This window comes from Acomys russatus, chromosome 20 (assembly GCF_903995435.1).
Source record: "Acomys russatus chromosome 20, mAcoRus1.1, whole genome shotgun sequence".
NCBI classification, from domain to species: domain Eukaryota; kingdom Metazoa; phylum Chordata; class Mammalia; order Rodentia; family Muridae; genus Acomys; species Acomys russatus.
Genome location: NC_067156.1, coordinates 26,683,179 through 26,709,978, shown reverse-complemented (window position 1 = coordinate 26,709,978; position 26,800 = coordinate 26,683,179). Strand labels below are relative to the sequence as shown.

Below are 26,800 nucleotides of genomic sequence, written 5' to 3'. Positions count from 1 at the left end.
ACATCTGCTACAAACACAATATACACCAACCAACACAACAAACATAAGCACAAGTTAGGGTTAAATTTGATCAGTGCTTTGGTGACAGAATCAACAGGACATCTCTATTTGAATTATAGGATGATTTTAGATAATTTTTATTGTTAAGATTAAGCATCCTTCATTGACAACAGCAGTCCATGCTGACAGTGAAAGCAATTCCTTAATTTTCAGTGTCAAAGTAGAAAACACATGTTCACAAGCTGCAGGTGAATTACTGTTCTTTCCAAAACATCCACTGAGTGACTACCACGCCGCTTACCGAATCATGTGGAAGACAGTTTTCCAAAAAGCCAATAAAAGCCAGAGATAGGAATCCAGTTGTCAAGCTACTGTTCTCACTCCACACACTGCAGTGTTGGGGGATGGGAGGGAAGCCCAATTCCTACAGGTGACCAGGCAGGACGAGTGTTCAGAAGGAAGGGCTGGAAGCGCGGTGCTGTACACAGGTGCCGCGAGCATTCACCTGAGGAGTATACTGGGCTCTTTCCTGTTCCAGCACAGGAAATAAAAGCACACTGCTGGAATCCTGTCCTTGTCAACAGAAGATGGGAGGGCAAAGGGAGAAAGTTGAAAACAAAATGGGACGAAGACATCTGACTCTGCATCTTCTCCCCAGGCAAGCAGGAGGAGGAGCTCTGAGCCAGCATCATTAAATTCTGTATCTGGCTCTAAACAAGTGGACTCAACACACTATTCATAAATACTAAGTGACCCACAGGGCTTGACGTACTACAGATACATTTTAAAGTATTGTTAGATTTCTGTTCTGACAAGCGGGAGATCTGAATGACACTTGGATATCTGATCAGTTACAGAGCAAAAGGCTTGCTCCAGAGAGAACTGACAGAAGTGAATAGTGTCCAGAGAATGGAGCAGGCTCCCACTACAGTGTCAACAGGACCGTGACTGTCCCCACAGAACACAAAGTGCTCCAGCAACAGCAGGCTTCTTGGACATGATCTGAAAGCTGAACTCTTGACCCTTTCCCTAACCTAAAGCTTGGGGAAGAAATAAATATTTATTTTTTAACTATCCACAGTTTGGGCATATTTAATCTCCTATAGTTTTCATTTCTGAACCTTTGGCATATAGTTTTATCAGATTTTGTTACGTGGAAAATGTACATGCCTTAATCAGTAGTACCAAAGGAAAATATAAACCCTGTCCTTCCTTCTACATAGGAGGAGTGAACTTATGGCACCCTAAGCATCTTGAAAGGTCTCTGCGTCCTTGACAGGAGATCAGGGCAAAACATTCCATTTCTCAATTGTGAGCACAAGGAATGAGCTAGTCCTCAATTTCATCTTCCCAAATGTCTCCATTAACATCCACAGCGTGGAACAATCTGAAAGCATAAAAGAAGGTACACATTTATGCAACTGGACAATACTGAGCATAATCTGTCCTTCCTTTTCTCAAAAACAGTCTATTCTTCTGGTAACATCTCTGCATAAATCTTTAACCATTTCATTAAGGAGGGTTGAATTCTAGGTCCTTCTAAAGAAGCTATAACATGTTTGTGTAAGGAGATGGTATTAGCTCAGGACCTCCAAGACCAAGTTCTCACCACAAAGGAGATTTATTTGATCCAGAGGAACAAAGGGCAGAGAATAAGAGACAAAGACTCCCAGCACTTGGGAGGCAGAGGCCAGCCTGGTCTACAAAGTGAGTCTAGGACAGCCAAGGCTACACAGAGAGACCCTGTCTCGAAAAACAAAACAAAACAAAACAAAAAAAGAGACAAAGACAAGAGCTAGAAGATGAGTTAGAAGAGGAAGTGAACAAGGGGGAGGGGAAAGGGGCATTTACTCCAAAGAAAAGGGAATGAAGAAGTCAGGAATGGAGAGTCATAGAGACTGAAGAGACTGACTTGTTCAGTAAGCAAGTCAGCCATGTGCTAATCTTCCCCTTCTCTCTCCACTGGTGGTATTTTGTCTTCTTCCCCTTATAATCTCTAAAGTTGGTGTACTCTCCAACACTAGCTTGCAGCAGCTCACGCAGGACTAATTCCCTCCACTTCTCTTATACTTCTATAATGATGAGAGTGGGTTCTCCTCAGAAAGTAATACAGACGAACACTGGCGCTAACCTTAGAGAGCCTTTCAACACTAACCCACACTGCGTCAAAGAACCGCCTTAGACTGTTTTCAGATAACAAAAGGGAAAGCATACCTTTGCACGGATTAACTTTGCATGCATACTAACAGAGGGCACCATCTGCAGTATCACATGAACTATCCTTGTCAAAACGGATCCTATATCTAATCAAACTTCCATCCAGATGTGACTTGTGGTGACAGCAAAGAGAGAAGACAGAGAAGCAAACAAGCTAGAAGATGTCAAGGAGACACAACTCCAGAGATGTCACCTAACAGTACAAGCTGGCCTAAACAAATAAGTGGCCCAAAAACTTCTATATTAAGAGAAAAATCAGCTGCTCCAAAGGAAATGAGTTATCACAATTGATTGTTCACAGTCAGTTACAGATTGAACTCCTGCTCTATACTTTGCCCCATCTCACTACTGCACTTGACTAGTCTTTTTCAAGCTGGGTGTGGTGGCGCACGCCTTTAATCCTAGCACTTGGGAGGCAGAGGCAGGAGGATCACTGTCAGTTCAAGGCCAGCCTAGTCTACAAAGCGAGTCAGTCCAGGACAGCCAAGGCTACACAGAGAAACCCTGTCTTGAAAAAGAAAGGAAGGAAGGAAGGAAATAAACCAAACTGAACCTGACTTTTTTTTTTTTTGGTTTTTCGAGACAGGGTTTCTGTGTGTAGCCTTGGCCATCCTGGACTCACTTTGTAGACCAGGCTGGCCTCGAACTCACAGCGATCCGCCTGCCTCTGCCTCCCGAGTGCTGGGATTAAAGGCGTGCGCCACCACACCCGGCTTACATCCTCATTCTTATAGGCATTTTCTTATTAGGATATATAATGTAGTAATAGATTTACTTGAAACACTGTCACAATTTATCTTCAAGCAGTTTAGCAATGTCTCTGAGACAGTGGAGAGAGGAAGTCAGTGTGTTGTTTATTCATGCTGTTCATATTGGAGTCTTTCAACCTTTCTATATGCGTAAAAATTTTTACCACAAAAAGGAGGAGTGAGCTGGGCATGGTAGAACATGCCTTTAATCCAGCACTCAGGAGGCAGAAGCAGGCATGTCTCTGAGTTCAGGGCCAGCCTGGTCTACAGATTGAGTTTCTGGTCAGCCAAGGCTACACAGGGAAACCCTGTCTGGGGGGTGTGGGGGGAATTCAAAGCCAGGGTTAGCAAAATGGCCCATCAGAAAGACTTGCTTGTCCTGAGTTAAGATTCCAAGGACCCATGGTAGAATGTGGTAGAAGGAAGTAACAACTGCTCAAAGTTGCCCTGACTCCACATGTGTACCAGGACACAAATGCACCCACTCAAGTAATTTTAAAACCTTTAAAAATTCAAGGCTGTATCACATATGCTCTGGGTGGGGGTAGGGTGGAGTAATGGTTCAGCTGTTAAGAGCACAGCTGCTCTTCCAGGGGGCCTGGGTTTAATTCCCAGCACCCACATGGTGGCTTTACAACCACCTGTACTCCAGTCCAATGGGATACAACCTGCTTTCCCAGCCTCTCCGGCACCAAGCACATATACACGCAGGCAAACACCCATAAGCATAACTTTTTTTCTCCTACAAGGCAGGGTTTCCCTGTGTAGCTCTGGCTGTCCTGAAACTCACTCTGTACACCAGGCTGGCCTTGAACTCAGAGATCCTCCTGCTTCTGTGCCACCACTGTCTAGCTGTGTGTGTGTGTGTGTGTGTGTGTGTGTATTTTAAGGTAAGGGTAAAAAGTAATTTTTTTTCAAGAGGTGTTTATTCTGACCATAAATTGTTTTCAAGAAGATTTAAAAATCACACGGAGGAAACGAGTTCTCCAATTCTAGCAACTTTAAAGAAAAAGCAAAAACAAAAACAACAACAACAAAAAGAAACCAAAACGGTATTTAGGAAATAAACTAGCCTGTATACTGGTATCAAAACATACCAGTGGTTCAGTGGTTAAGAATGCCTGCTATACAATCACAAAGACAGGAGTCTGGATGCCAGCACTCACCTAACAAACCAGGAATCCTGCAAACATCTGTACTTCCAACTTCAACTCTGAAAGACAATGCCCTCTTGGGCCTCTGTTCATGCACAGGTATACCCGTGCACACACATACTCCTGCGTGCACATACGTTTTTAACTGATAAGTCTAGGAAACCCTGTGGGTACAAACCTGTTAAAGCATGGAGAATCAGGATCAGTGAAGTGTTTGTAAGGGTTTGCTCTAGAGAGAGAACCCATGCAAATCCAGCAGAAATACTGCATACAGCCCGTACAGGTCATCTTGTTACAGCCATCTAATTTCTGGTGGGAAGGAGAAAGGAGAACAATACCAAGGCGGTAAAGGCAGAGGAGGATGCAGGTGCCACAACAACATGGTACACGCCCGCAGTCCTTTGTCCTTTCTCAGGGACAACTGATACACAGGCAACAAACACACTGACAATCACTTATGCTTACAATTTTGCACTGCAAGTAAAATACAGAAATTCTGAGCAGGTGTTCCTACAACTAGACACTTAGAAAAATCTCTTCTCATAAAAATAGACACAAATGAAGCATATGAAAGGAACATGTCCTAGATTAGGACTAAGATGTCACTTTATTTTCAGTACTAGAGATGGAATCTAGGTTATCTTACATGCTAGGCAGCCACTCTACCATTAAGCTTTATCTCTCTCTGTTTTCCCCGGGCCTGGCAACCCTCCGGCTTCAGCTTCCTGGATGGCTAGGATTACAGACTATGCCAACAAGAATGGATTGAGTTTTAAATTTCTATATAAATCAAAATTATGTTCTTCATTCTATCATAGGGCTTAGGCATATTAGAAGTGGTCAGATCTGATACCACTTTCCTTAATGATGTAACTAAGGAATTATCATCAGTTTTAGTTACAATGTACAGGACTGGAAAAATCAAATCAAATGGAATGCTATGTTTTGATTTTAAAACCCATTAAGATTTTGGTGAGAAGAAATAGATGTCTATTTGGCTCAGATTAATGGAGAAAATGCCTCTATTTCCTGAATACATATTCATTAAACACATTTGCTATTTTGAAGAAGAAATAGTTCTGAAAAGTCAGATTTTTTTTTGAGACAGGATTCTCTGTGTAGCCCAGGCTGGCCTTGAACTGAGAGATCCCCCTGTCTCTGCCTCCCAAGGGCTGGGATAAATGGCATACACTCCATGCCTGGCAATTTTTTTAAAGATTTATTTATTATGTATACAATATGATCAAATCACATTATAGATGGTTGTGAGCCACCATGTGGTTGCTGGGAATTGAACTAAGACCTCTGGAAGAGCAGTCAGTGCTCTTAACTACTGAGCCATCTCTCCAGCCCTGATTTTTTTTTTTTAAACTGAGTCTCATGTTGGCCCTGAACTAGCAACATAGCTAAGGGTGACCTTGAACTTCTATTTTTCCTGCTTCTACCTCCCACACAAACACTAAGATACCAATGTGCACTTCTTTGTTTGCAGGGCTTCCTGCACTCTAAGCCAACACTACCAACTGAGATACACTCCCAGCCACAGATAAAGACTTTTAAAAAATACAAATGGGGCTGGAGAGATGGCTCCTTGGGTAAGAGCACCTGCTGCTATTCCAGAAGACCCAGGTTTAATTTTCACCACTTATACGGTGGCTCACAGTCTAACTCCAGTTCCAGAAGGCCCAAAGCTGTCTTCTGGCCTCTGCAGGCACCAAGCATGTACATGGTACACAGACAAACATGAAGGCCAACAGCCACACAGACAGAATAAAGTCTTTTAAAGCTGACTGTAGCGCTAATGTGCTCTCTTTGTAGCATGCTATTGCCTGTCCCTCTCAAAACTCATGTTAGGAATTTAGTTCCCACTGTGACGTTGGAACTTAGCCCGAATACTGTGTGTAGAAGCAGGGTCCTTGGGAGAAGATGAGGTGAGGTGAGGTCACCAGGCTGGAGCTGCATCATTGGACGCGGATGGCTTTCTACGAGAGCACTGCCCGTGGAGACATGCTCCAAAATGAGCTTGACAGCTTACCTAGCCTGTGGTACTGTTAGTAGTGAAAGGAAGTGGAGTGGAGCACCAGATGCTTAGCTTTGAGGTGGACACAAGTGAGATAACTATCTTTGTATAAAAGCACTTTGAATAGAGACACCCATGTGCACTTAAGGTCAGTAACTAGTGAAATTTAATTTTCCAAGTAAGGAGGCTGAATAGATGCTCAAATATGTTTTCTCCATAATATAACTATTACAACTGACCCACGGACTTGTGGCGTGGCTGCGTCCTCTAAGTCTGTCCTACGATGGTTACCTGGATGGGTGTTCCGCAGCAGGGGCAGCTCTTGGAGTTCTTTTCCAGCCAGTCTCTACTCTCCATCTCCTCCAGGGCCTTCTGGATCACCCTCTTGCCATAGCGCTGCTCCAAGAACCTCTTAGTAGCTTCATCTGCTTGTAGGTACTCATTTCGTACATCTATTAATTTCTCTAGAAAGTAAAAGAGGAAATTAACTATGTTACTTTGCAGCGTTGACTAAAAAACACCTTAAAAATGGTCATAATAGACGTGATGTGCACAGCACTTAGGAGGCAGAGGAAAGCAGATCTCATTTAATGAAGTTGGAAGCCCAGCCTTGTCTGCACAGAGAGTTCCAGGGTGAGAAACCCTGTCTTGAGATAAAAACTATAAACAAAACAAAACAACAACAACAACAAAAATCCATAAAAGGGGCTGGAGAGATGGCTCAGAGGTTAAGAGCACTGGCTGCTCTTCCAAAGGTCTTGAGTTCAATTCCCAGCAACCACATGGTGGCTCACAACCACCTATAATGGTGGCCTCTTCTGGTGTGCAGGCATACATGCAGGCAAATTACTGTATACATAATAAATAAATAAATTGGGTTTTTTTGGTTTTTCGAGACAAGGTTTCTCTGTGTAACCTTGGCTGTCTAGACTCACTTTGTAGAACAGGCTGGCCTCAAACTCACAGCGATCCGCCTGCCTCTGCCTCCGGAGCACTGGGATTAAAGGTGTGCGCCACCATGCCTGGCTAAATAAATAAATCTTAAAAAACAAAAACAAAAACTAAACTAAACAAAAAACCACCGGTAATATTTAAATATAAAAAATTTAGGAGATTAGAGGGAGGAGTGGGAGACAAAAAGGGGCAATGGAGTGACTATTATAAAAATACATGCATATATAAAACTTTCATAATGAAATTGGGTGGTAGTGCACACCCTTAAACTCAGCACTGGAGACAGAGGCAGGCAGATCTCTCTGTGAGTTCAAGGCCATCCTGGTCTACAAAATGAGTTCTATGACAGCCAAGGCCACAGAGAAACAAACAAGGAAAAATTCATAATGAAACCCATTATTGTATATAAAATTAATGTCAATAAAAACCAAATATATTGTGAGTGAAAATGTGAGTGCTTTTTTGTACTTTAGATCTGCATATTAGAAAAAGCTTTCAACATGGTGAAAGAAATCAAGACATACAAAAAGATAATTGAAGTGGCTACTATTCACGTATCATAGGATTCAAGAGAACATGCCTACATGACAAGCAGGTAAAAGTTACATGTGCACACCTGACAGAGGAGAGAAGGAATCCTCCACCAGAAGAGTCAGGTCTGCTAAGGGGACACATTTTCCCTTTGACTTTGATCTCTCAGTATCAGTATGCTTAGGTAGCTGGCCACATTCGAAGTAAGAACTGGTTTGTCAGAAAGAACAAAAAGCCTGTGGAGCTAAGTGGCAGAGTGTTTGCCGATGCTCCAACTTCAATCCCCAATACCAAGATCTACACTATATAAACACCAGCCACCATAAACTCCAAGTTTTGACATATAATAATAGTGACTAAATTTTGCTTTGTTACAGATGCTGAGCTGTTCTTCCTGGGGCAGGTGAGATGCCTCAGAGGATAAAGAAACTGGCTGCCAGCTGGACGTGGTGGCGCACACCTGTAATCCCAACATTCGGGAGACAGAGGCAGGTGGATCGCTGTGAGTTCGAGGCCAGCCTGGTCTACAAAGCAGGTCTAGGACAGCCAAGTCTACACAGAGAAACCCTGTCTCAAAAAACCAAAACCAACCAAACAAACAAACAGGTTTTCTGACTGCCACATTCTTACCAAGGGATGAGTGTGCTTCCTGCCACCAAAATAGACAGACAGATAGATAAATAAATGTGAGCTTTAAAACAGTTCTCCCTTGAAGTAGGAGACTTAAGAACACTTGCTGCTCCTCCAGAGGACCTGAGTTCCATTTTCAGGACAAATGTTATCATGAGGCTCACAACCTGTAACTCCAGCTTCAGCGGAATGTAATGCCCTCTTCTGGCCTCCATAGGGACTACACCCACATGTATATACCCATTCTAAAAAAAAATTTAAGAAAATTCTTTTTTTTTTTTTTTTAAAGAAAATTCTTTTCAGCTTTTACCCCAATATTCTTCAACTGGCTTATTCTGGTGCTCTACCACTTAAATAAAATAGGCAACCTTTTGCAAAGGTCCCAGCTGTGGACAAAGCTTTTGTTCACAATTGTATTCCTTTAATTTTTCAATATTCATTAAAGTCCTAGTTAATGACTTTTTATTTGGGGGATAGTGTATAGTATGTGCATGTGAGTATACAGATGTGTGTATCTGTGCACACAACTGTGGAGGACACAGAGGACATGCAGCATCTTTCTCTGTCACTCTTTGCCTTATCCTCCTAAGATGCTGAAGCAGAAGCCTGCCATTTAAGCCAGGCTGGCTGCTCAGTGAGTCCTTGTCATCACATATGATGGGGTTTCAGGCATATGTGGTCATTCCCAGATTTCTACTTGGGTGCTAGGGATTCAAACTCAGGCCCCCATGTTGGCACAGCAAGCACTCTTACCCACTGACCATCGCTCTAGACCTGCTCTTGTTCATTTATTAGGCTACGCTCTTCGTATTACTTAGAGATCTGTTCCTTTTAAGCAATAGACACCTGAGGCAGCCTGTATTCTTTCCTCTCCTCTCCCTTGTCTTCCCCTCCTTCCCTCCCTCCCTCTCTGGTTTCTAGGGTTTTTGGGTTTTGGAGACAGGATTTCTCTGTGTAGCCTTGGCCGTCCTGGAATCAATCTGTAGATTGAGCCTGGCCTCAAACTTACAGCCTCTGCCTCTGCCTCCCGAGTGCTGTGATTATAGGCCTGCGCCACCGCGCCTGACACACCCTTCCTCTTTTCAACTGTAAATTCTTAGCATATTGTGCATTCCTGTGGCATCATGGACATTTTTCTTATCTAATAACTCAAAGCATTTTTTTGTGTTTGTAAACATCTTAAAGACAAAAATTTATTGCTCAATACTCTCAAAACTCTCAAAATAACTATTTCATGGATATGCATGCGCGCTTATGCACATACATGTGCACATACACACAAACAGACTCTAACTCTGCTGAGCCCCCAAGCCTATGTGAACCTCTCCAAATGCATGAAACATTGCCCTTCTCTCAACAACAGGGTTAGAGAAATAGAGACTAACACAGTGCTTCAGAATAGCCTGAAGCATAAAGTGCCCTCACACTTTCAGGCCACAGGACTCTGCCCTCGCAGACGCTTCCTTGTGAGTGAAGGCGGCCTGCTGACCCTGCTCCAGTGGCCACACTGCTGACCAGCGGCCACACTGCTGACCAGCGGCTACCCTGGCACCAGCGGCCACCACTCTGCAGCTCGCATGTCAGCTCATTGCTCCTCACCTTACTGAGGACGAAACATCAGTCTTCCTGTCAGGGATCAACACGTTTGCAAAAATACATTAAAAGGAATTACTAGAGAGATTAATGACAACTACAAACTTAAAATTTGTAGTAGATTTGAGTTATTCTGAAATTGTTCTAAGTTTTTAACCCTGACTTTCAATTTCTCTATCTACCTTGTCAGACTCAAATAAGTGTAACAATACTCTTGCATGGCACTTTCATTGGCTCTCCTCATCTTACACCACCTTTGGCGTACTCCTGTCATCTTCATTAACCTCAGAAAACGTGACTTGACAAAAGGGCCCAATTCCCCAGGCCCTACCTGCATCAAAACTGGCAAGCATCTTCACCTCCTGTACTCACTCCAGCAGAGCTGCTCAGTGAGAAGACATCTAAAGAATCAAGGGTGGCAGTTTGGACGCATCTACCACCTAGGACCTGTGTGAATCCACGTTCGCTGGCAGACTGCGGTGCCACTGCCTGGTCCTGTGTGCTTCCAGCAAAGCTGCCCTGATTTCCTAACTAGAACCCTAACTCCTCTTCCTCATTAGAACACATCCTCACCTGCTCTTACGTTCTTCTTCCTCCTTAGCCCCCAGCACTCTTTACTCTCTATACTTCCCTGTCTGTCACCCCCACAGACTGGATGGTCCATGAAAGGATTTTGTCTCCTCTGGTCACCTTTGTCCTACAGCCAAAATAACAACTGACAAAAGTAATTGGTAAATGAGCATTTCCTCCAGCACTCAGCAAGATGTGTCTGTACACCGTACCTGCCACTAGGCCCAGGGTACACTTGAGCAAGAGTTGGTCACAGTTGGCATGCAGCTCTACTTCTAAGAGCTCTCTGAGTGGAGAGGAATATAAACATTACAGGTGGGAGGACTCTAAATGTATAAACGGAAGTCCCAGGCCTTTCTGAGAGAGGGATACAGGATGGTGGTTGGGCTCACAGTTACAACATACCTGCAGATACTTTACATGGAGAAACCCCGTGATAGGTCAGTCTGCAGAAGGTACAGAAAGCAAAATTGCAGCTGGAGCAGATCGCCATGGTTCCACCAGGCTCTTGCATCACAGGGAGCTGGCAGCATGGTCGGGGGCAGTACACCACGTCTGCCATTAGGTCCAAAGTCGACTGGAGGAGGAGGCGGTCATAACGGGCAAACAAGTCTGCTTCCACCAGCTCTCTGACCTAGGAGGGAACATAAAGCATCACAGACTCGATGACTTCCACCAGCTCTCTGACCTAGGAGGGAACATAAAGCATCACAGACTCGATGACTTCCACCAGCTCTCTGACCTAGGAGGGAACATAAAGCATCACAGACTCAATGATTTCCCAACTAGTTTGATCCTGACAAGATTCTTAGGCTGCTGATATAAAATAGATAGGTGCAAAATTCACACCTCTATTCTCATTTCAGAATCAAAGGAAGTTTGGCAATAGTTCACCCCTTTCAGGCAGGGGTGAGGGGGTGGGGGTGGAGAGTGGGTGAGATGTGCTTTCCTATGTAGTGCAGAGTGGCTTTGAATTTTCAGCCATCCACTCGCCTCAGCCTCCCATGCCTTTCTGTGACAGTCTATATCTTAGCTGGGATTGTAGTTTCATGGATCCACACATTGGTCAAAACAAAGGCCAAGCATGGTGGTGCATGTTTTTAGTCCGAATACTCAGGGGAGAGGGGCAGCTGGATCTCTGAGTTTGAGGTTAACCTGGTCTACAGAGCTAGTTCTAGGATATCCAGGGATATACAGAGAAACCTTGTCTTGAAAGAGAGAGAGAGAGAGGATAGAAACCTGCCTGTATATGTGTGTGTGTGCACGCATGTACTCACATATATTTCTGTGGGCTAAAAGACAACCTGAAGAAGTTGGTTCTCTCCTTCTATGATGTGGGTCCTAGAGGTTAAACTCAGGTCCTCAGGCTTGGTGGCTAGTGCCTTTACCTGCTGAGCCATCTAGCTGGCCCTGGTTTTGATTTTTGTGAGATGAGATCTCATACCGCCCAAATTAGCCTTGAACTTGCTACTCAAGTCAAGGATGATATTGAACACCTAATCCTCCTGCTGCTACCTCTGGAGTACTGGGATTACAGGTGGTTGGGTGGCTATACACCCATCTTACAGCATTCTTAATAGACATAATGTAAAACTTGTGGAGTGCATCCAAGGACTTGGTCTAACCTATGAGTACTATAAAAGTTTGTGAGGTCTGGCGGTGGTGGCATACGCCTCTAATCCCAGGACTCAGGAGGCAGAGGCAAGTGGACCTTTGTGAGTTCAAGGCCAGCCTGGTCTAATTAATAAATAAATAAATAAATAAAAGTTTGTAAAATGGGTTTAGTGGGAGAGGGCTTGCCTACCATGTGTAAGGCCTGGGGTTGATGTTCAACACTGGTAACAAATACATTAATTAAAATTCCTGTGGTAGCCGGGTGTGGTGGTGCACACCTTTAATCCTAGCACTCTGGAGGCAGAAGCAGGCAGATCATTGTGAGGGCAGCCTGGTCTACAAAGCGAGTCTTGGACAGCCAAGGCTACACAGAGACCCTGTCTTGAAAAAAACAAAACAAAACAAAATTCATGTGGTAAACATGGTGGCATACACATACAATGCCAGCACTTAGGAAGTGAGGCAGGAGATCATGAGCTTGAGCCCAGTCTGGGCTACATAGAAAGACCCTGTCTCAAACAGAAACAAAAGACAAGTTTCCAAGATGTTTCCCTTTGTGAAAAAGGCCTACAGGGCCATGTGACATCAAGAGTATATGCTTACCTGGCCAGGAGTAGCCACTGAAGAGCACTTTGGTTCTGGACAGTTGAGACATTTGACTTGACCGTCTTTGATCTGGATTTCAAAGTAGTCCTTAAGACAGGCTTTGCAGTACACGTGTCTACACTCCAAGAAGTACATGCACTCACTACCCAGCTTCTCGCAGAAACAGATGTTGCACAGGAACAATTTACTATTGAAGCACTTCATCTGCTGAGCTTGATTGAAGTCCAAGATTTCCTGGATGAGGCTTGACAACGATTCTACATCCTGCACAGCTCTCTCGTCCACAGTCTCCTCTTGGTCTGCATCCTGCACAGCTCTCTCGTCCACAGTCTCCTCTTGGTCTGCATCAGGCACAGCTCTCTCGTCCACAGTCTCCTCTTGGTCTGCATCCTGCACAGCTCTCTCGTCCACAGTCTCCTCTTGGTCTGCATCCTGCACAGCTCTCTCGTCCACAGTCTCCTCTTGGTCTGCATCAGACCCAGCAGCTCCTGCCAAATCCAGCTCTGTGCTGGAGGAGGCCTGAGCTGTCGTCCTTCTCTGAACTTTTTTCTGAGACCCCATCTTGAGCTCAAAAGGAGAGACAATATTCAGGTAGGTGAGGGTCTCCTCCTTAAGAAACTGCATCCAGGCAAACAGCACCACGCTGCCTCGGTGCTCTTCCCATAGGTTGTCTAGGTGCTTGCAGAGAGCAGAGAGCTGGGAGAAAGCACACAAGGATGCTGAGTTTGAAAAGATGATGCTGTACCTGTTCCTGATCTTCCTAAGGATCTTTGAGACTTATGTTAATATAACTCCCAGACACTACTTTTTCTTACTATCAAAATAGTACCAACACTCTCACCTAATCATTCCTTAACCTACTCAGCAACAGGAGCCAGAGTAAATCAAAGTTGGAGTCTAGCAGGAGCATGAAGACAAGAGAAATGCCAAATGCTGCAGGATATAGAACCTATTTAAGCTACTCAAACAGAACTTTTAGCATCACTCTGTCTCTCATTTGTTAGAAAGGAATCTAATTCTAAAAGGGACCGTTTCTCTGCCCTTCCTTATGGGTGACCTGGAACGGTGATTAGAGAAGGACACGAGCTAGAAGCCCCGAGGGTCTCACAGCACTTGTTTCGGGTGGTAAAGTTCAATAGTTACCTGTGGTCTCTTCGCCCACACCCTTCCTGTTCCTCTTTTGGATTAACTGTACTTCCTATAACAAATCTATCCAACAGAACTTTGTGAGGCACACAGGAATAGTAAATGGGCTGAAACAAAAAGAAAGATAAACGAAAATAAAAGTATCATTCAGAACTGGGGACACAGCTCAATGGTAGAGTGCTTGCTTACCTCGTCCATAAGAAACAACAGAAAAAAACATTCGACAAAGGACAGCTTCCTCAATACATGGTGCTGGATAAACTGGATGGTCACACCCAAAAGAGCCACTAAATGCACACCCCTACACACACACCAGCTACAAAATCAACCCACCACTGAGGAAAGCTTTTATCAAAAGGAACAACTTCTGCAGAGCACAGGGAACAACTGAGCGGACAAGGCACAGGTGGAAGAAAATAGTCATGGTGCATATACCACCTGACCAGGGTCCATGCCCAGTATATACAACAAGCTCCAAAAAGCACAAATCTGATTCTTTTCCCTTTTTGACAGTCCTGGCGATGGGACCCAGGGCAAACATCCTATTCTGAGTTGAGCCTCTCTGCTTTCTTGTCATTTTTTATTGAGACAGAACCTTGCTAAACTGCCCATGTTTGCCTTTTTAAAATGTATTTATTTTGTATGTAGTTATGTGTGGGCACAGACACGCATGTTCCATGGCATATATGTTGAGGTCAGAGAACAACTTGCAGCAATAAGTTCTCTCCTTCTACCACATGGGTTCCAGAGCTGAAACCCAGGTCATCAGGCCTGGTGGCAAGGCTCTGAGCGATTTTACAGATCTAGCCCTTAAACCTTTGATGTTCTTGCCTCAGCTTCCTGAAGAGGTGAGATCAAAAGCTACTACTACCACACCTGCTTTAAACAACGTGAGATTTACGTAGGCAAATAAAGCCTGGGGTGTTACTCCATGGTAGAGAACACACATAGCATGCACAAAGCCATAGAGTTGGGGGGGGTTGTTTTCGTTTTTTTCTGGGTCTCTCTGTGTAGCCTTTGGCTATCCTGGACTAGCTTTGTAAACCAGGCTGGCCTCCAACTCACAGCCGATCCACCTCCCTCTGCCTCCTGCTGGGATTAAAGGCACCACGCCCAGCAACTTAGCCCTAGGGGTTTTTTTTGTTTGTTTGTTTGTTCCCCCCCCCCCAAACAGGGTTTCTCTGTGTAGCTTTGGCTGTACTGGAACTCAGGCTGCTCTTGAACTCAGAGATCTGCTGGCCTCTGCCTCCTGAGTGCTGGGATTAAAGGTATGTGCCACTACTGCTGCCCTGCCAAATCCCTAGGTTTACTCCCCAGTACCACTTTGTAAAAATTTTTATTTATATATTACATAGGGTGTTCTACCTGCACGTATGCCTGCATGTACACCTGCACATCAGAAGAGGGCACCAGATCTCATTATAGACGGTTGTGAGCCACCATGTGGTTGCTGGGATTTGAACTCAGGACCTCTGGAAGAGTAGGCAGTGCTCTTAACTACTGAGCCATCTCTCCAGCACCCCCAGTACCACTTTCAATACACACACAAGGGCAGTACCTAACAGACAATTCTTAAATGAAGACATGCAAGTTTCAGACAAAGCTCATGAAAAAAGCTCAGTGTCACTGAGGTGATGTAAAACCCAAACACAGTGAGGCACTAACTTACTCTAATAAAAATGGCCATCATCAAAAAGACAAGTGTTGAGGCCGGACATGGTGGTCCATGCCTTTAATCTCAGCGGGAGGCAGAGACAGGTGGCTCTCTGTGAGTTCAAAGGCCAGCATGTCTACAAAGTGAGACCAGGACAGCCAGGGCTAGAGAGAGAAACCCTGTCTCAAAAAACCAAAAACCAAACCAAAACAAAAAAAAACCACAACAACAAAAAACAGAATATGAGATTATGTGTATAATATACACTCTCCCATGTGGCAGAGGTATTCTTATTACCAAGAAAGGAAACAACCTAAATATCCATCAACAGCTGGGTGAATAACAATGGAATATTGCCTATCTACAAAAAAGAAAATCCTCTTGTTTACAACATGGGTGAAATTGGGAATCACTGTGTTAAGTGAAATGAACCAGACTCAGAAACATAAGTCCTGAGTGAGTTTGTTCATATGTACAATATAAAAGTTAACCTCAGCTAGGCATGGCAGGGTATTATACCTTTAAGGAGAGGCAGAAGAATCAGGAGTCTGAGGTCAACTTGGATTACATGAAACCACATCTTCTTTCTTTCTTTTCTTTTTTCTTCCTTTCTTTTTTTTTTTTTTTTTTTTCTTCTTGTTGTTTATTTGTTTGTTTTTTGTTTTCTGAGACAGGGTTTCTTTATGTAGCCTTTACTGTCCTGGACTCACTTTGTAGACCAGGCTGGCCTCAAACTCACATCAATCCACCTGCCTCTGCCTCCCAAGTGCTGGGATTAAAGGCGTGCTCCACTACGCCCAGCTTCCCTTTCTTTCTTTCTCTCTTCCTTCCTTTCTTATTTTTCTTTCTTGTTTTGTTTGTTTGTTGAGACAGGGTCTCTTTGTATAGCCTTTGGTGTCCTGGAACTGGCTCTGTAGACCAGGCTGGCCTCAAACTCAAGAGATCTGCCTGCACCCCTACTGCCTGGCTTTCATTTTTAAGGAGAGGGGGCTGGAGAGATGGCTCAGCAGTTAAGAACACTGGCTACTCTTCTAGAAGACCCAGATTCAGTTCCCAGAATCCACAGGGTGGCTCACAACCATCTCCAGTTCCAGGAGACGCCATGCCCTCTTCTGGCCTCTGTGGACACTGCATTCATAAAAAGGCAAAACACTTATACACATAAAATAACAATGTTTAAATAATAAAAAAGAACAAAAGTAAACACAAAACAGTTCATTTCACAGAATTTGAGTTACCGGGACAAAAAAAACCCCATGTGCATACAGTAGGCAACATTGGTAACAATGTGATAGCACAAGCCTACAATCCTAACCCTGAGGTAGAGAGGCAGGGCTACTGTGGGGTTAAGGCCACAGACTACATGAATCCCTGACTGAAAACAAACAACAAAAGCATATCTCGCCGGGCGGTGGTGGCACACGCCTTTAATCCCAGCACTTGGGAGGCAGAGGCAAGTAGATCGCTGTGAGTTCGAGGCCAGCCTGGTCTACAAAGTGAGTCTAGGACAGCCAGGACTACAAGAGAAACCCTGTCTCAAACAAAACAAAAGTATATCTCAAAAACTAGAAGGGGGAAAGCCTGAAGAAAGGATTTTGAATGTCCTCACTATAAATAAATAAATAATAAAGGGCTGGAGAGATGGCTCAGAGGTTAAGAGCACTGAATGTTCTTCCAGAGGTCCTGAGTTCAATTCCCAGCAACCAATGGTGGCTCACAGCCATCTATAATGTGATCTGATGTGTACTATATACATAATAAGTAAAAAAAAATAAAAATAAATAAATAAATAAAATGTTTGAGAAGATAAACATATTTATCATAATTATAAAAGCAACATTGGCTGTTCAATCTTAAATTAAATAGTATATATATATACATGTATCAACATGTCATACACCTCATAAACATATACAAATTATATTATATATTAAGGTGAAATAATTTTAAATAAACTAATATGTTAGTGTACACCTACAAGCCTAGCACTTGGGAAGCAGAGCAGGAGGATCAGCAACTATACAATGAGTTGAAGATCAGCCTGAACTATGTTAGATTCTGTCTCAAAAAAAAATTTTTTTTGTTTTGTTTTGTTTTTTTTTTCAAGACAAGGTTTCTTCGTGTAGCCTTGGCTGTCCTAGACTCGCTTTGTAGATCAGGCTGACCTCGAACTCAGTGAGCCACCTGCCTCTGCCTCCCAAGTGCTGGGATTAAAGGTGTGCGCCACCACACCCAGCTTAAATTCTTTTAAATCTTAAAAAACTTTAAAAATTTTAAATGTGATTGTTAAATAGAAAACACCATTCAAACATTTTAAATTAATTTTAACTTTTAGTTCTATCAAAGGGCCAAGTCAGCTGAAATAACCACTTGTACAATTTAACCTGAGTCCTTTCCTTCTACATGTACAATAGACTTTTTCCTTTTGGGCAGGGACTGAATCGAGGGCCCCATTCTTGGCAGAAAGCTCTCTAGCACTCAGCAAAATCCCCCGCTGACAGGGTCTTGATACTGTTTTCACTAAGAAGTCTGGATGTAGATCAAATCCAGGTAACAGGGAAGCAGAGTGGCACTGGCCCTGAGCATTAGGTACAGGCCCTCGACATGTTTGGTTGCCACAAAGAAAGCGCTCACTTCCATTGAAGTTAAATATTTTGACTTTTCCATTTAAATGTGGTCTATCTCATCAGAAAGTCAAGTGTGAAAGGATTTCCCATTAGAAATGTAAAATATTTATAACTGGGGCTCAGGAATTATAAGCTTTTATTTTTTCCGGTAAACATAAAAAAAAAAAAAAAGGCTTCCAGATGGCAAGCAAATTTTGTAAATAAAATCCCAATTAAAAAAAAACCACCAATTTCTGTTCCTTGCTCTGTGTGGTGCTTCTGAGAGTCCTGCACAAGCACTTCCTTAAATACTTACTGATAAATAAAGCTTTTTTGTATTTGCTTGAAACTTAATATGAACCATGGTTTTTGAGAAACCTGCTAAAATATGTAAACTGCAACAAATATTTATGTTGGTGGTTTCGTTCCGATTTCTTTGTTGTACATGTATGAGCACATTGCCTGGGCGTATGTATGTCCTGGTGCCCACTACGGTCGGAATAGAGCACCGGACTCCATGAAGCTGGGGTTAGCTGTGAGCCGCCACGAGGGTGCTGGGAATTGGTCTAGGGTCCTCTGCAAGAGCAACCAATGTTCTTGACCACTGAGTCATCTGTCCAGGGCCAAAGTGTAACACTAAAGGGGAAGCTCTCCATGCCTTGTAAGTGGTCTGATCAAGTCACCATCTTTTCCTTCCTTTCTTTTCCAGTTCCGCTTCAGAAGAGGCATACAAACAAGTGTGAAGTGGAGGGGGAGAGGGATGTGTACCGGGGACTGGGAAAGATCTAGATAACTAGACCCACCCCAACTGAGTAAATGACAGATCCATGGGTCAACTTCACGAACAGCAGGTAAAATTCACAATGCCGCAGTCAGGGTATAGTGACAAAGATTGATCTAAGGAACACAACTGGCTGGAGAGATGTCTCAGCGGTTAAGAGCACTCTCTGTTCTTCCAAAGGTCCTGAGTTCAATTCCCAGCAACCACATAGTGGCTCACAACCATCTATAATGAGATCTGGTGCCCTCTTCTGGAGTGCAGGCAAAACACTGTATATATAATAAATAAATCTTGAAAGAAAGAAAGAAACACAAGCATAGTGGCACATGCCTTTAATACCAGCACTCAGGAGGCAGGGACTCCTGAGTCTGTGAGTCTGTGAGTTCCAGGACAGCCTAAGCCTGGTTTACAGAGTGAGTTCCAGGACAGCCAGGGCTATTACACAGAGAAATCCTGTCTCAAAAAAACCAAAAAAGACAAAAAGGAAAAAAGAAAAAGGAAGGAAAAGAAAGAAAGAAAGAAAGAAAGAAAGAAAGAACAAGAAACACAACCACCTCAATTCTCTGTGTAAGAAATTATTTGATGGGGTAGGCATGGTGGCGCATGCCTGTGATCCCAGCACTCAGGAGGCAGAGGCAGACGATCTCTGTGAGGTCTAGGCCAGCCCAGTCCACAGAGTGAGTTCCAGGACAGCTAGGGGTACACAGAGAAACTCTGTCTCAGAAAACAACAATAAAAAAGTATTTGATAAAGAACTCTAGTATTGTTTTATCTAAAGACAAAAGCAATGAACCCTTCCCTAAGCCCTGGTGCTCCCAAAGCTAGCGTTAAGGAGACACTAGAATCTGAAAGTACATCACTTATCCAAAGACTCTATCCCTCTTTTGTGCATGTCAAAATATGCAGAGTAGCAGTAATTCTATGGAACTATATGAGCCTCTGAACACCTAAAGAATTTGCCAAATGTCAGGGATTTAAAACTCACAAATGGTGAGTCTCAAGAGATGATGAGCTGCCATCCACCCACTACTTCGGGCACATTGTTACAATATCCTTCCTATTCTACAAGCATTATCCCCTTAAAGTTTAACTTCCTTTTTAAACTGTAATCCTAATTCTTGCAAAAGTACCTTTATGGGAAAGATAAGACCAAGTGGGTTGTTGCACATAGCTAATCCCAGAAGGCTGAGGGAGGAGGATTCTGAAGATTTAGTCCCTCCTATGGTTAGGTGCAAAACTCTACCTCCAAAAATAAACAAACATATCAAAACTATATGACTAAAGCCAAGTGTGGTGGCACTCCCCTGTAATCCAGACTCCAGAAGCAGAGGCAGGCGGATCTCTGTGAGTTCAAGGCCAGCCTGGTCTATAAAGAGAGTTTACAGGAGAGCTGAGGCTACACAGAGAAACCCTGTCTCGAACACCGCCCCACCCACCGATACCCCCACCCCCGCTGCAAAAAACAAAAACAACAACAACAACAAAAAGAAACCCCGCACAATTAGAGGAAAGAACAAATGAGTTATTTCTTTAAGGCCAACAACTGACAGCTTTTGTCTTCGTATCAGCTTATCAATCTTCATAACTTCTAGAAAAGTAGCTATTGATCTGCCACATCTCAGAACGCTGTACTAGCTTAGTCATATTTATGTCGTAAATGCTGTACTAGCTTAGTCATATTTATGTTGTAATCAAATAGTGAAATTGAAGAGAGGTGCTTGAAGGCTCCAGGCATAAATGATATAGAGACAGAAATGGTAATTACCCTGGTTTGATCTCTGCATGCTGTACATAACTGAAATGTCACACTTGGCCCCATAAATATGTACAATTATTACCTGTTAATAGAGCAGTTGAGGTTATTAGAAAAGGATGAGCAGCCCAGAGAGGAGGAAGGCTTTCAATGGAAGCTCTCACCCTTACAAAGCAGCTACGAGAACTGCATATGTTTCTCTTTGTGCACTTACAGCTAAGCAATACTAAGTAACAATTACCCATTATTAATACACAGATTTTTGTGGAGAAGCATTTATTACATTTATTCAGGAAATTTGCTTATTATAGTTATTTAGCTCAATTTTCTGTTGTAATTACAATTAAAGCATTTATGGAATAAATAAGAAACTAAGAAAAATAGTATCAGTATCTAAGGAAAATGAGGACTTGTCTCTAGGAAAAGAAGCAATACACTTGATTAAACATCACTACTGCTGTAATTCATGAGGATTAATTAAGTTTTGTTTTCTTTCTTTCTCTTCCTTTCTTTCTCCAGTACCTGAGTCTAGGACCCAGGGCCTTGCACATGCAAGGTTAAGAATTCTACCACTGATCAGACCCCCAGACCTGCCATTCTTTCTAAAAACATCAAGTATTTTCAACTCATTAGCATTAGGATTCATGAACACTAGGGGAAAATTTACAAAATCAAAGCCATTTGTTCTTTATGCACTAAGTTAAAGATCACCAAGGTAGTATTCAATTAAAGATGCTTTCGAAAGTTTCTAAAAATGGATAGGAGAAATTAAGTTTTGGGTCTACCTGAGTTGGTGACAGCCATTTGCCACTAAGTGTGAATGAAGGTGGGGAGGCAGATGGATAATCTGGTGGCAGTTCAAAGTTCAGCACAAGTGGTGGCAGAAAGCAAATGGTGTATTCAAAGCCACTATTCTGGAGACACTCATTTGAATTGCCTGAACCAAAAACAAAAATCAGAAAGGATCAGTTGATCAACACTGGAGTACCCGAAAGGACTGAGCAGTGCTCAGCCTGATGGTTCAGTACAGGGGCAAGAGCCCTCCCCCCAAAGCACCTTCCACCCCTTAACGTGGTTGTCCGCCTTCAAAAGCAAACCACCACCTATGAGCCCTTGAAAAATCTACTTAGGTGCTGTGTCATGCATAAAGTCACACAACTCATTCTTTCAAACCCTCCCTAGCATAATTCCTAACACTAATGACAAAGTATTGCACAATGTTTTGTTTCACTCATGGTTTATGGTAGACAAAGACACAATCTAGAGAAAAAGACATTTATTTCTATGAAACAGCCATGACCAGCATATGCCAACTAGTCATGAATCAGTTGGGGAAGTTTGTGCCAACAAAACAGTATCAGGCTTGAGGTGGCAGAGTAACAGCATGCCCCATGCCTGTCCACAGCACCTGTCCACAGCAGCTGCCCTGATTCTAGAAACTAAGCAGAATCAATCATGTGGCACTCTAGTGCTCCAAGAATCTTGACGACTGCACATTACTGTCTGTTCTCTTTGGTTACCTCCAATAATCAATGCCTGTGCTGATCAACTACTAATTAGAAGACGAAGCTGCATGAAATGTGCAGGATATCTCAATTCAGTGGTCAAAAAGACAGCATCAAATAAAAAAATGTTTTTACCTACCACCCAATTTTCTTTTAAAAACAGAAAACTGCATTAAATCTGTGCCTCTAATACTTATCAATAATCCCTTAGGGCTATATACACAAATGACAAGTAAAATATAATAAGAAATTGTGAATGGTTTTTATTTAGGAAGATCTGTGTTAAGATATTATTAACTAACCGCTCACAAAGATCTTGAAATTCTGCGGCAAATCCAAATAGATCCTGGTTTCCCCGCCTTGGACAGACTCTGCTTTTCGAAACTCATCAGCATCATAAATACTCGCCAGGGCCAGTAGCTCATCCTCCTGGGCCTCCAGGTCTTCTGACGACATTGACTTTCCTGAGGGCTGAAGACAACCATTCAAGTCAGTTAAGAACAGAAAAAGGGCACAGTTGGGGGAAGTTTCATGGTACATAAAAGTCCTCATCAACTACTATAGAGGACTTATCAACTCTTTCTGCTGACAGGGTGGAGGCGGCGCTTTTAATGACTAATCCAGAAAAACAACAGCAACTTTGCCTACCTCCTTCCAAGGACCCTTCCTGAAACTGAAATGGGAGCTGGTCTCAAGCAAAAGTGAGAATGTATTTTGCATTCTAAAAGATAATGCTACAAAATCTGAGCATCCATTTAAATGGCGCTATTTTCCTCTTTTCGTTTCTTTTTTTCTAAACCCCGCCCACATATCTGAAATTCTATTTTCTAAAAAATATTGCTTTTCCTCAGCAGTTGTTCCGCTCTGCTTAAGCTTAGCTCTGTCTGAAGCACAGTGACATGTTTCATTTTAGGTCACTTAGTACCTGTTAGTAACAACCAGGAGAAAAGGATATCAACACTGCAGTCTGTATTTCAGTTCGGCTTGGAATTTGTGCAAATCCCATTTACTTTCTAGCCAGTGGAGCTGAGACTGAAGCTGGGTAAGAAATCAAGATGTGGGACTTGAATCAGATACACTACAGAAATTCTGCCATCTGCAAAAAAGAAACAGGAAAGATGAGTGAGGACACTCCAGGTTCAAAGTCCCCACTTAAGTCACACACCACACACTCTAACACATCAACTCTAGTCCACTAGAACTCTCCCAGGACAGACTGCCTCCCGTGGTCAAAGGGCACCTGCACGGCCCCCAGTATAGACACCTTATCAGGGTGCCCTCAGCCCTGGAACTGAGGTACTTTACTATGAGATAACAGGACACCACGCCCAGAGAACATCTTAAATTTCCTTTTTGCTTTCTCCTTTCCTCTTCTGCTTCTGTGACTTCACTCCCCATCCTTTCTACCTTTAATTCTCACCTGCTTATAAAATAACCTCGCACGTGATCTAGTTAACTCTGACAGTAGGATAACATTTTAAAACAAGGGCATGCGTATACACATAAGCTGTCAAGAATTACTCTAGTGGGGGGCTGGAGAGATGGCTCAGAGGTTAAGAACACTGCCTGCTCCTCCAAAGGTCCTGAGTTCAATTCCCAGAAACCACATAGTGGCTCATAACCATCTATAATAAAAATCTGGTGCCCTCTTCTGGTTTGCAGGTGTACATTCAGGCAAAAACATTGTATACATAATAAATAAATAAATCTTAAAAAAAAAAAAAAAAGAATTACTCTAGTGGCTGAGCACAGTGGTGCATACCTGTAATCCCAGCACTCTGAGAGGCACTTGGTTCTCTGTGAGTTTGAGGCCAGCCTGGTCTACAAAACTACTCCAGGACAGCCAAGGCTAACATAGAGAAACACTATCTCAGAAAACAAAACAAAACAAAAAAACTAAAACCAAAACAAACAAAAAAGAATTACTCTAAGTGTTTACAGCCACACTTCCATGACTGAGGTCACTGTGGAAGAAAGGCCCCTAAAGCTCATTTTTAGAGAAGTGTGGCCCATACATGGGTTATGAAACCTGAGGAACAGCTTGAAATTATATGCAAAAATATTACATAACACTAATGTTTAAACCATGTCCTCAGAAATTATTCCCAAATAAATCTGTATCAATTAGTGTACACTTACAGAGCACCAACTGTGTATGGTACTAGGTCCAGTTACGTTACCTTAGTGAATCTTCAACAATCTAACCAGAATGTAGCACACGGTGAGGACAGATTAAGCCTTTTGTTTCTTTGTAAACAAAGAATTTCCAGACATGAGGGATGTATTTATTGACTTCCTGGTTTTAGGTTAGCATTCTCCATTTTGTCTGCACATCAAAATCTCCTGAAGAAATTGCTTTTTAAATTCCAATACCCAGGCCATATTTAAGAACAATTAAGTCAGGCTTCTACAGTTGGGTTGGCTTTTTTTCCCCCAACAACTTTTTTTTTGGGGGGGGGGGGAAGACTACAAATAGATTTATTGCATTTTCATACATAATTTGATTCTGTTGAAATTACACACTTACACACACACACACACATACACATATACACAGCCTTGAACTCCTGGTCAGGTGGTGGTGTTGCACAGCTCTAATCCCAGCACTTGGGAGTCAGAGGCCAGTCTGGTCTACAGAACAAGTTCCAGGACACCCAGGGCTACAAAGTTAACCCTTGCTCCGTCTTAAAAAATAAAAAAATTAACCCCCCCCTCTTTTCTCCATCTCCCTTTGTACCCACCCACCTTTAGCAACTCCTTCTGCTTTCCCCGTTCATGTCAAGTATGCTCTTACTCCACTACTTGGCGTCCTGAAACCCTCCATTTCCCCTCTCATGGTCTCCTTTCTAGTTTCCTAACCTATTCTCACATACAAAATACAGAACGCTTCATGAATTTGGATGTCATTCTGGCACGGGGCCCTTGCTAAGCTTTGTATCATTCGCGCTTCAGCATATGTGCTGCCAAAGACAGCACACGCCTAGTTTCCCAAGTGCAGATGATTCCCATACGCAGGCCGGGCTGATGCTCCTTACACCTCGGAACACCTATTCCATCTGACGCCAGCTCAACCTGACGGCTGGGCACAGGTGGCCCGTACCCTTCCGGCTGCTAGCTTTCACTTCCTCTTAAGTCCATCTAGACTTTGAGGGCAACCTCTAAAGTCCCAACTCCACAGAGCAGTTTCCCAACAGGCACTTTCTTCAGTATAAAATCGAATCTCGCACCTCCTCTCCTGTTCGCCTGCGCGAACGAGGTCCTCACGGGACAGGCCCAAGTCTTCCATCTACCTACTATTCTTAAGTACCTAGCAGTGTCGTGGGCACTGAGTCAATACCTGGAGTAAAATGCAGTGAGCTGGAATGGAGGACTAGCAGCATAGGATTCAGTGGGCACTCACTCACACTCCACCAGAAGCAGGACGTTGGGTCTGTTGCCACAGTAACACTGGTAGGAACAGTAACAGTTACTGCGTTCTTACCGGCGTCAGGCACTATGCTTAGGCCCTTTCAATGCGTAACTGACACTAGACTCCACAATCACATGAAACAAGTCCTATTACTATCTTCATTAACCAAAATTAGACAAATGGCAGCCTGGGCTCTTTTCTGGGGTATCTCTGGGCACACACACACACACAAAAAGCCTTTTTTTTTTTTTTTTCCTCTGTAAGCCGGGAACAAGAATAAACCCTGGCAGCACCAAAGTTTAATAATACTACTGTTGCAAACCGGAAGCCGCTCCAACGGGGCGTGGAGCCTCTCCGCCGGGTTTCCCTAGCTTGGGAAAATCCTCATCTTCCTCGCCACTCCCTGCAGGCTCCGGCTCTGGGGTCAGCCCGGGTCTGGCCCCCGCCGTCTGCCAATCGCCATGCAGGCTTATTTGTGCGACTCCCCAGCAACACCGGGCAGGATTTGGCAGGACCACGGGGCCGGGGTTGGCAACCGCACAGAGGAGCTTGGCCCTGGGGCGTGCTGGAGGGGCAAGGCCCGTCCGCCCCGCCCTGTCCCCCTCCGCGCCCACGGATCCCGCCGCCCCGTCCCGAGCAGGGGAGCCGGGTGTCCCCAGAGCAGGCCGGGCCACTCGGCTCTGCCTCGCGCGCTAACAGCGCGTCCCCGCCGTACCTTCCGGCCGCCCCTCCGAGCCCGGCCCCAAAGTTCCGCACTACACCCTCGCCCTGGGCCCCGCAACACGCCCGCCGGCCAGGCCAGGAGACACCCGGCTCCACCCGAGCACCGCCTCTTCCGTCTCCAGAGCTGTCAGCTGAGCTGGGCGGACGCAGGCGTGGGGAGGGAGGGTTCTGCGCAGCCGCTGTGAACGCCTCTGACTCCTGAGCGCCCTCCACAGACCGTGGAAAGAGCTGCAGACGCCGCCGCCTACTCTACCGGAAAGCTCAAATCGCTCCGAATTTGGTACAAACGCAGGTTCTGACCAGCGAACTCAGGCTTTTACTAAACTCTAGACCTACCTAGGGGGCAGAGACTCGCTTAACAATCAATTTCACCGGGCGCACGCCTTTAATCTCAGTACTCGGGAGGCAGAGGCAGGAGGATCGCTGTGAGTTCGTAGGCCAGCCTGGTCTACAAAGCGAGTCCAGGACAGCCAAGGCTACACAGAGAAACCCTGTCTCGAAAAACCAAAAACCAAACCAAACAAAAAACTCATTAACTCACTGCGTATACGATAATAGTAACTGCCGCAATTTCTGAGCAGTTGG

At 43.9% G+C, this 26,800-nt stretch overlaps 1 protein-coding gene and 1 non-coding gene across 2 annotated transcripts; both read right to left on the bottom strand.

Moving 5' to 3' along the window:
* Positions 1-92: 92 nt before the first annotated feature.
* Rnf14 (ring finger protein 14) lies at positions 93-26,374 on the bottom strand. The gene is made up of 10 exons (XM_051163065.1): positions 26,208-26,374; positions 23,009-23,179; positions 22,386-22,554; positions 21,364-21,515; positions 13,077-13,334; positions 12,636-12,914; positions 10,824-11,052; positions 6,432-6,604; positions 4,299-4,429; positions 93-1,387 (listed from the first exon to the last, which is right to left on the bottom strand). The coding sequence occupies exons 3-10, from the start codon at positions 22,537-22,539 to the stop codon at positions 1,330-1,332; spliced, it is 1,434 nt and encodes a 477-aa protein (XP_051019022.1). The 5' UTR covers positions 22,540-22,554; positions 23,009-23,179; positions 26,208-26,374; the 3' UTR covers positions 93-1,329.
* LOC127204872 (U6 spliceosomal RNA) lies at positions 24,956-25,059 on the bottom strand. The gene has a single exon (XR_007832557.1). It is a non-coding gene; the product is annotated as a U6 spliceosomal RNA (small nuclear RNA).
* Positions 26,375-26,800: the final 426 nt, after the last annotated feature.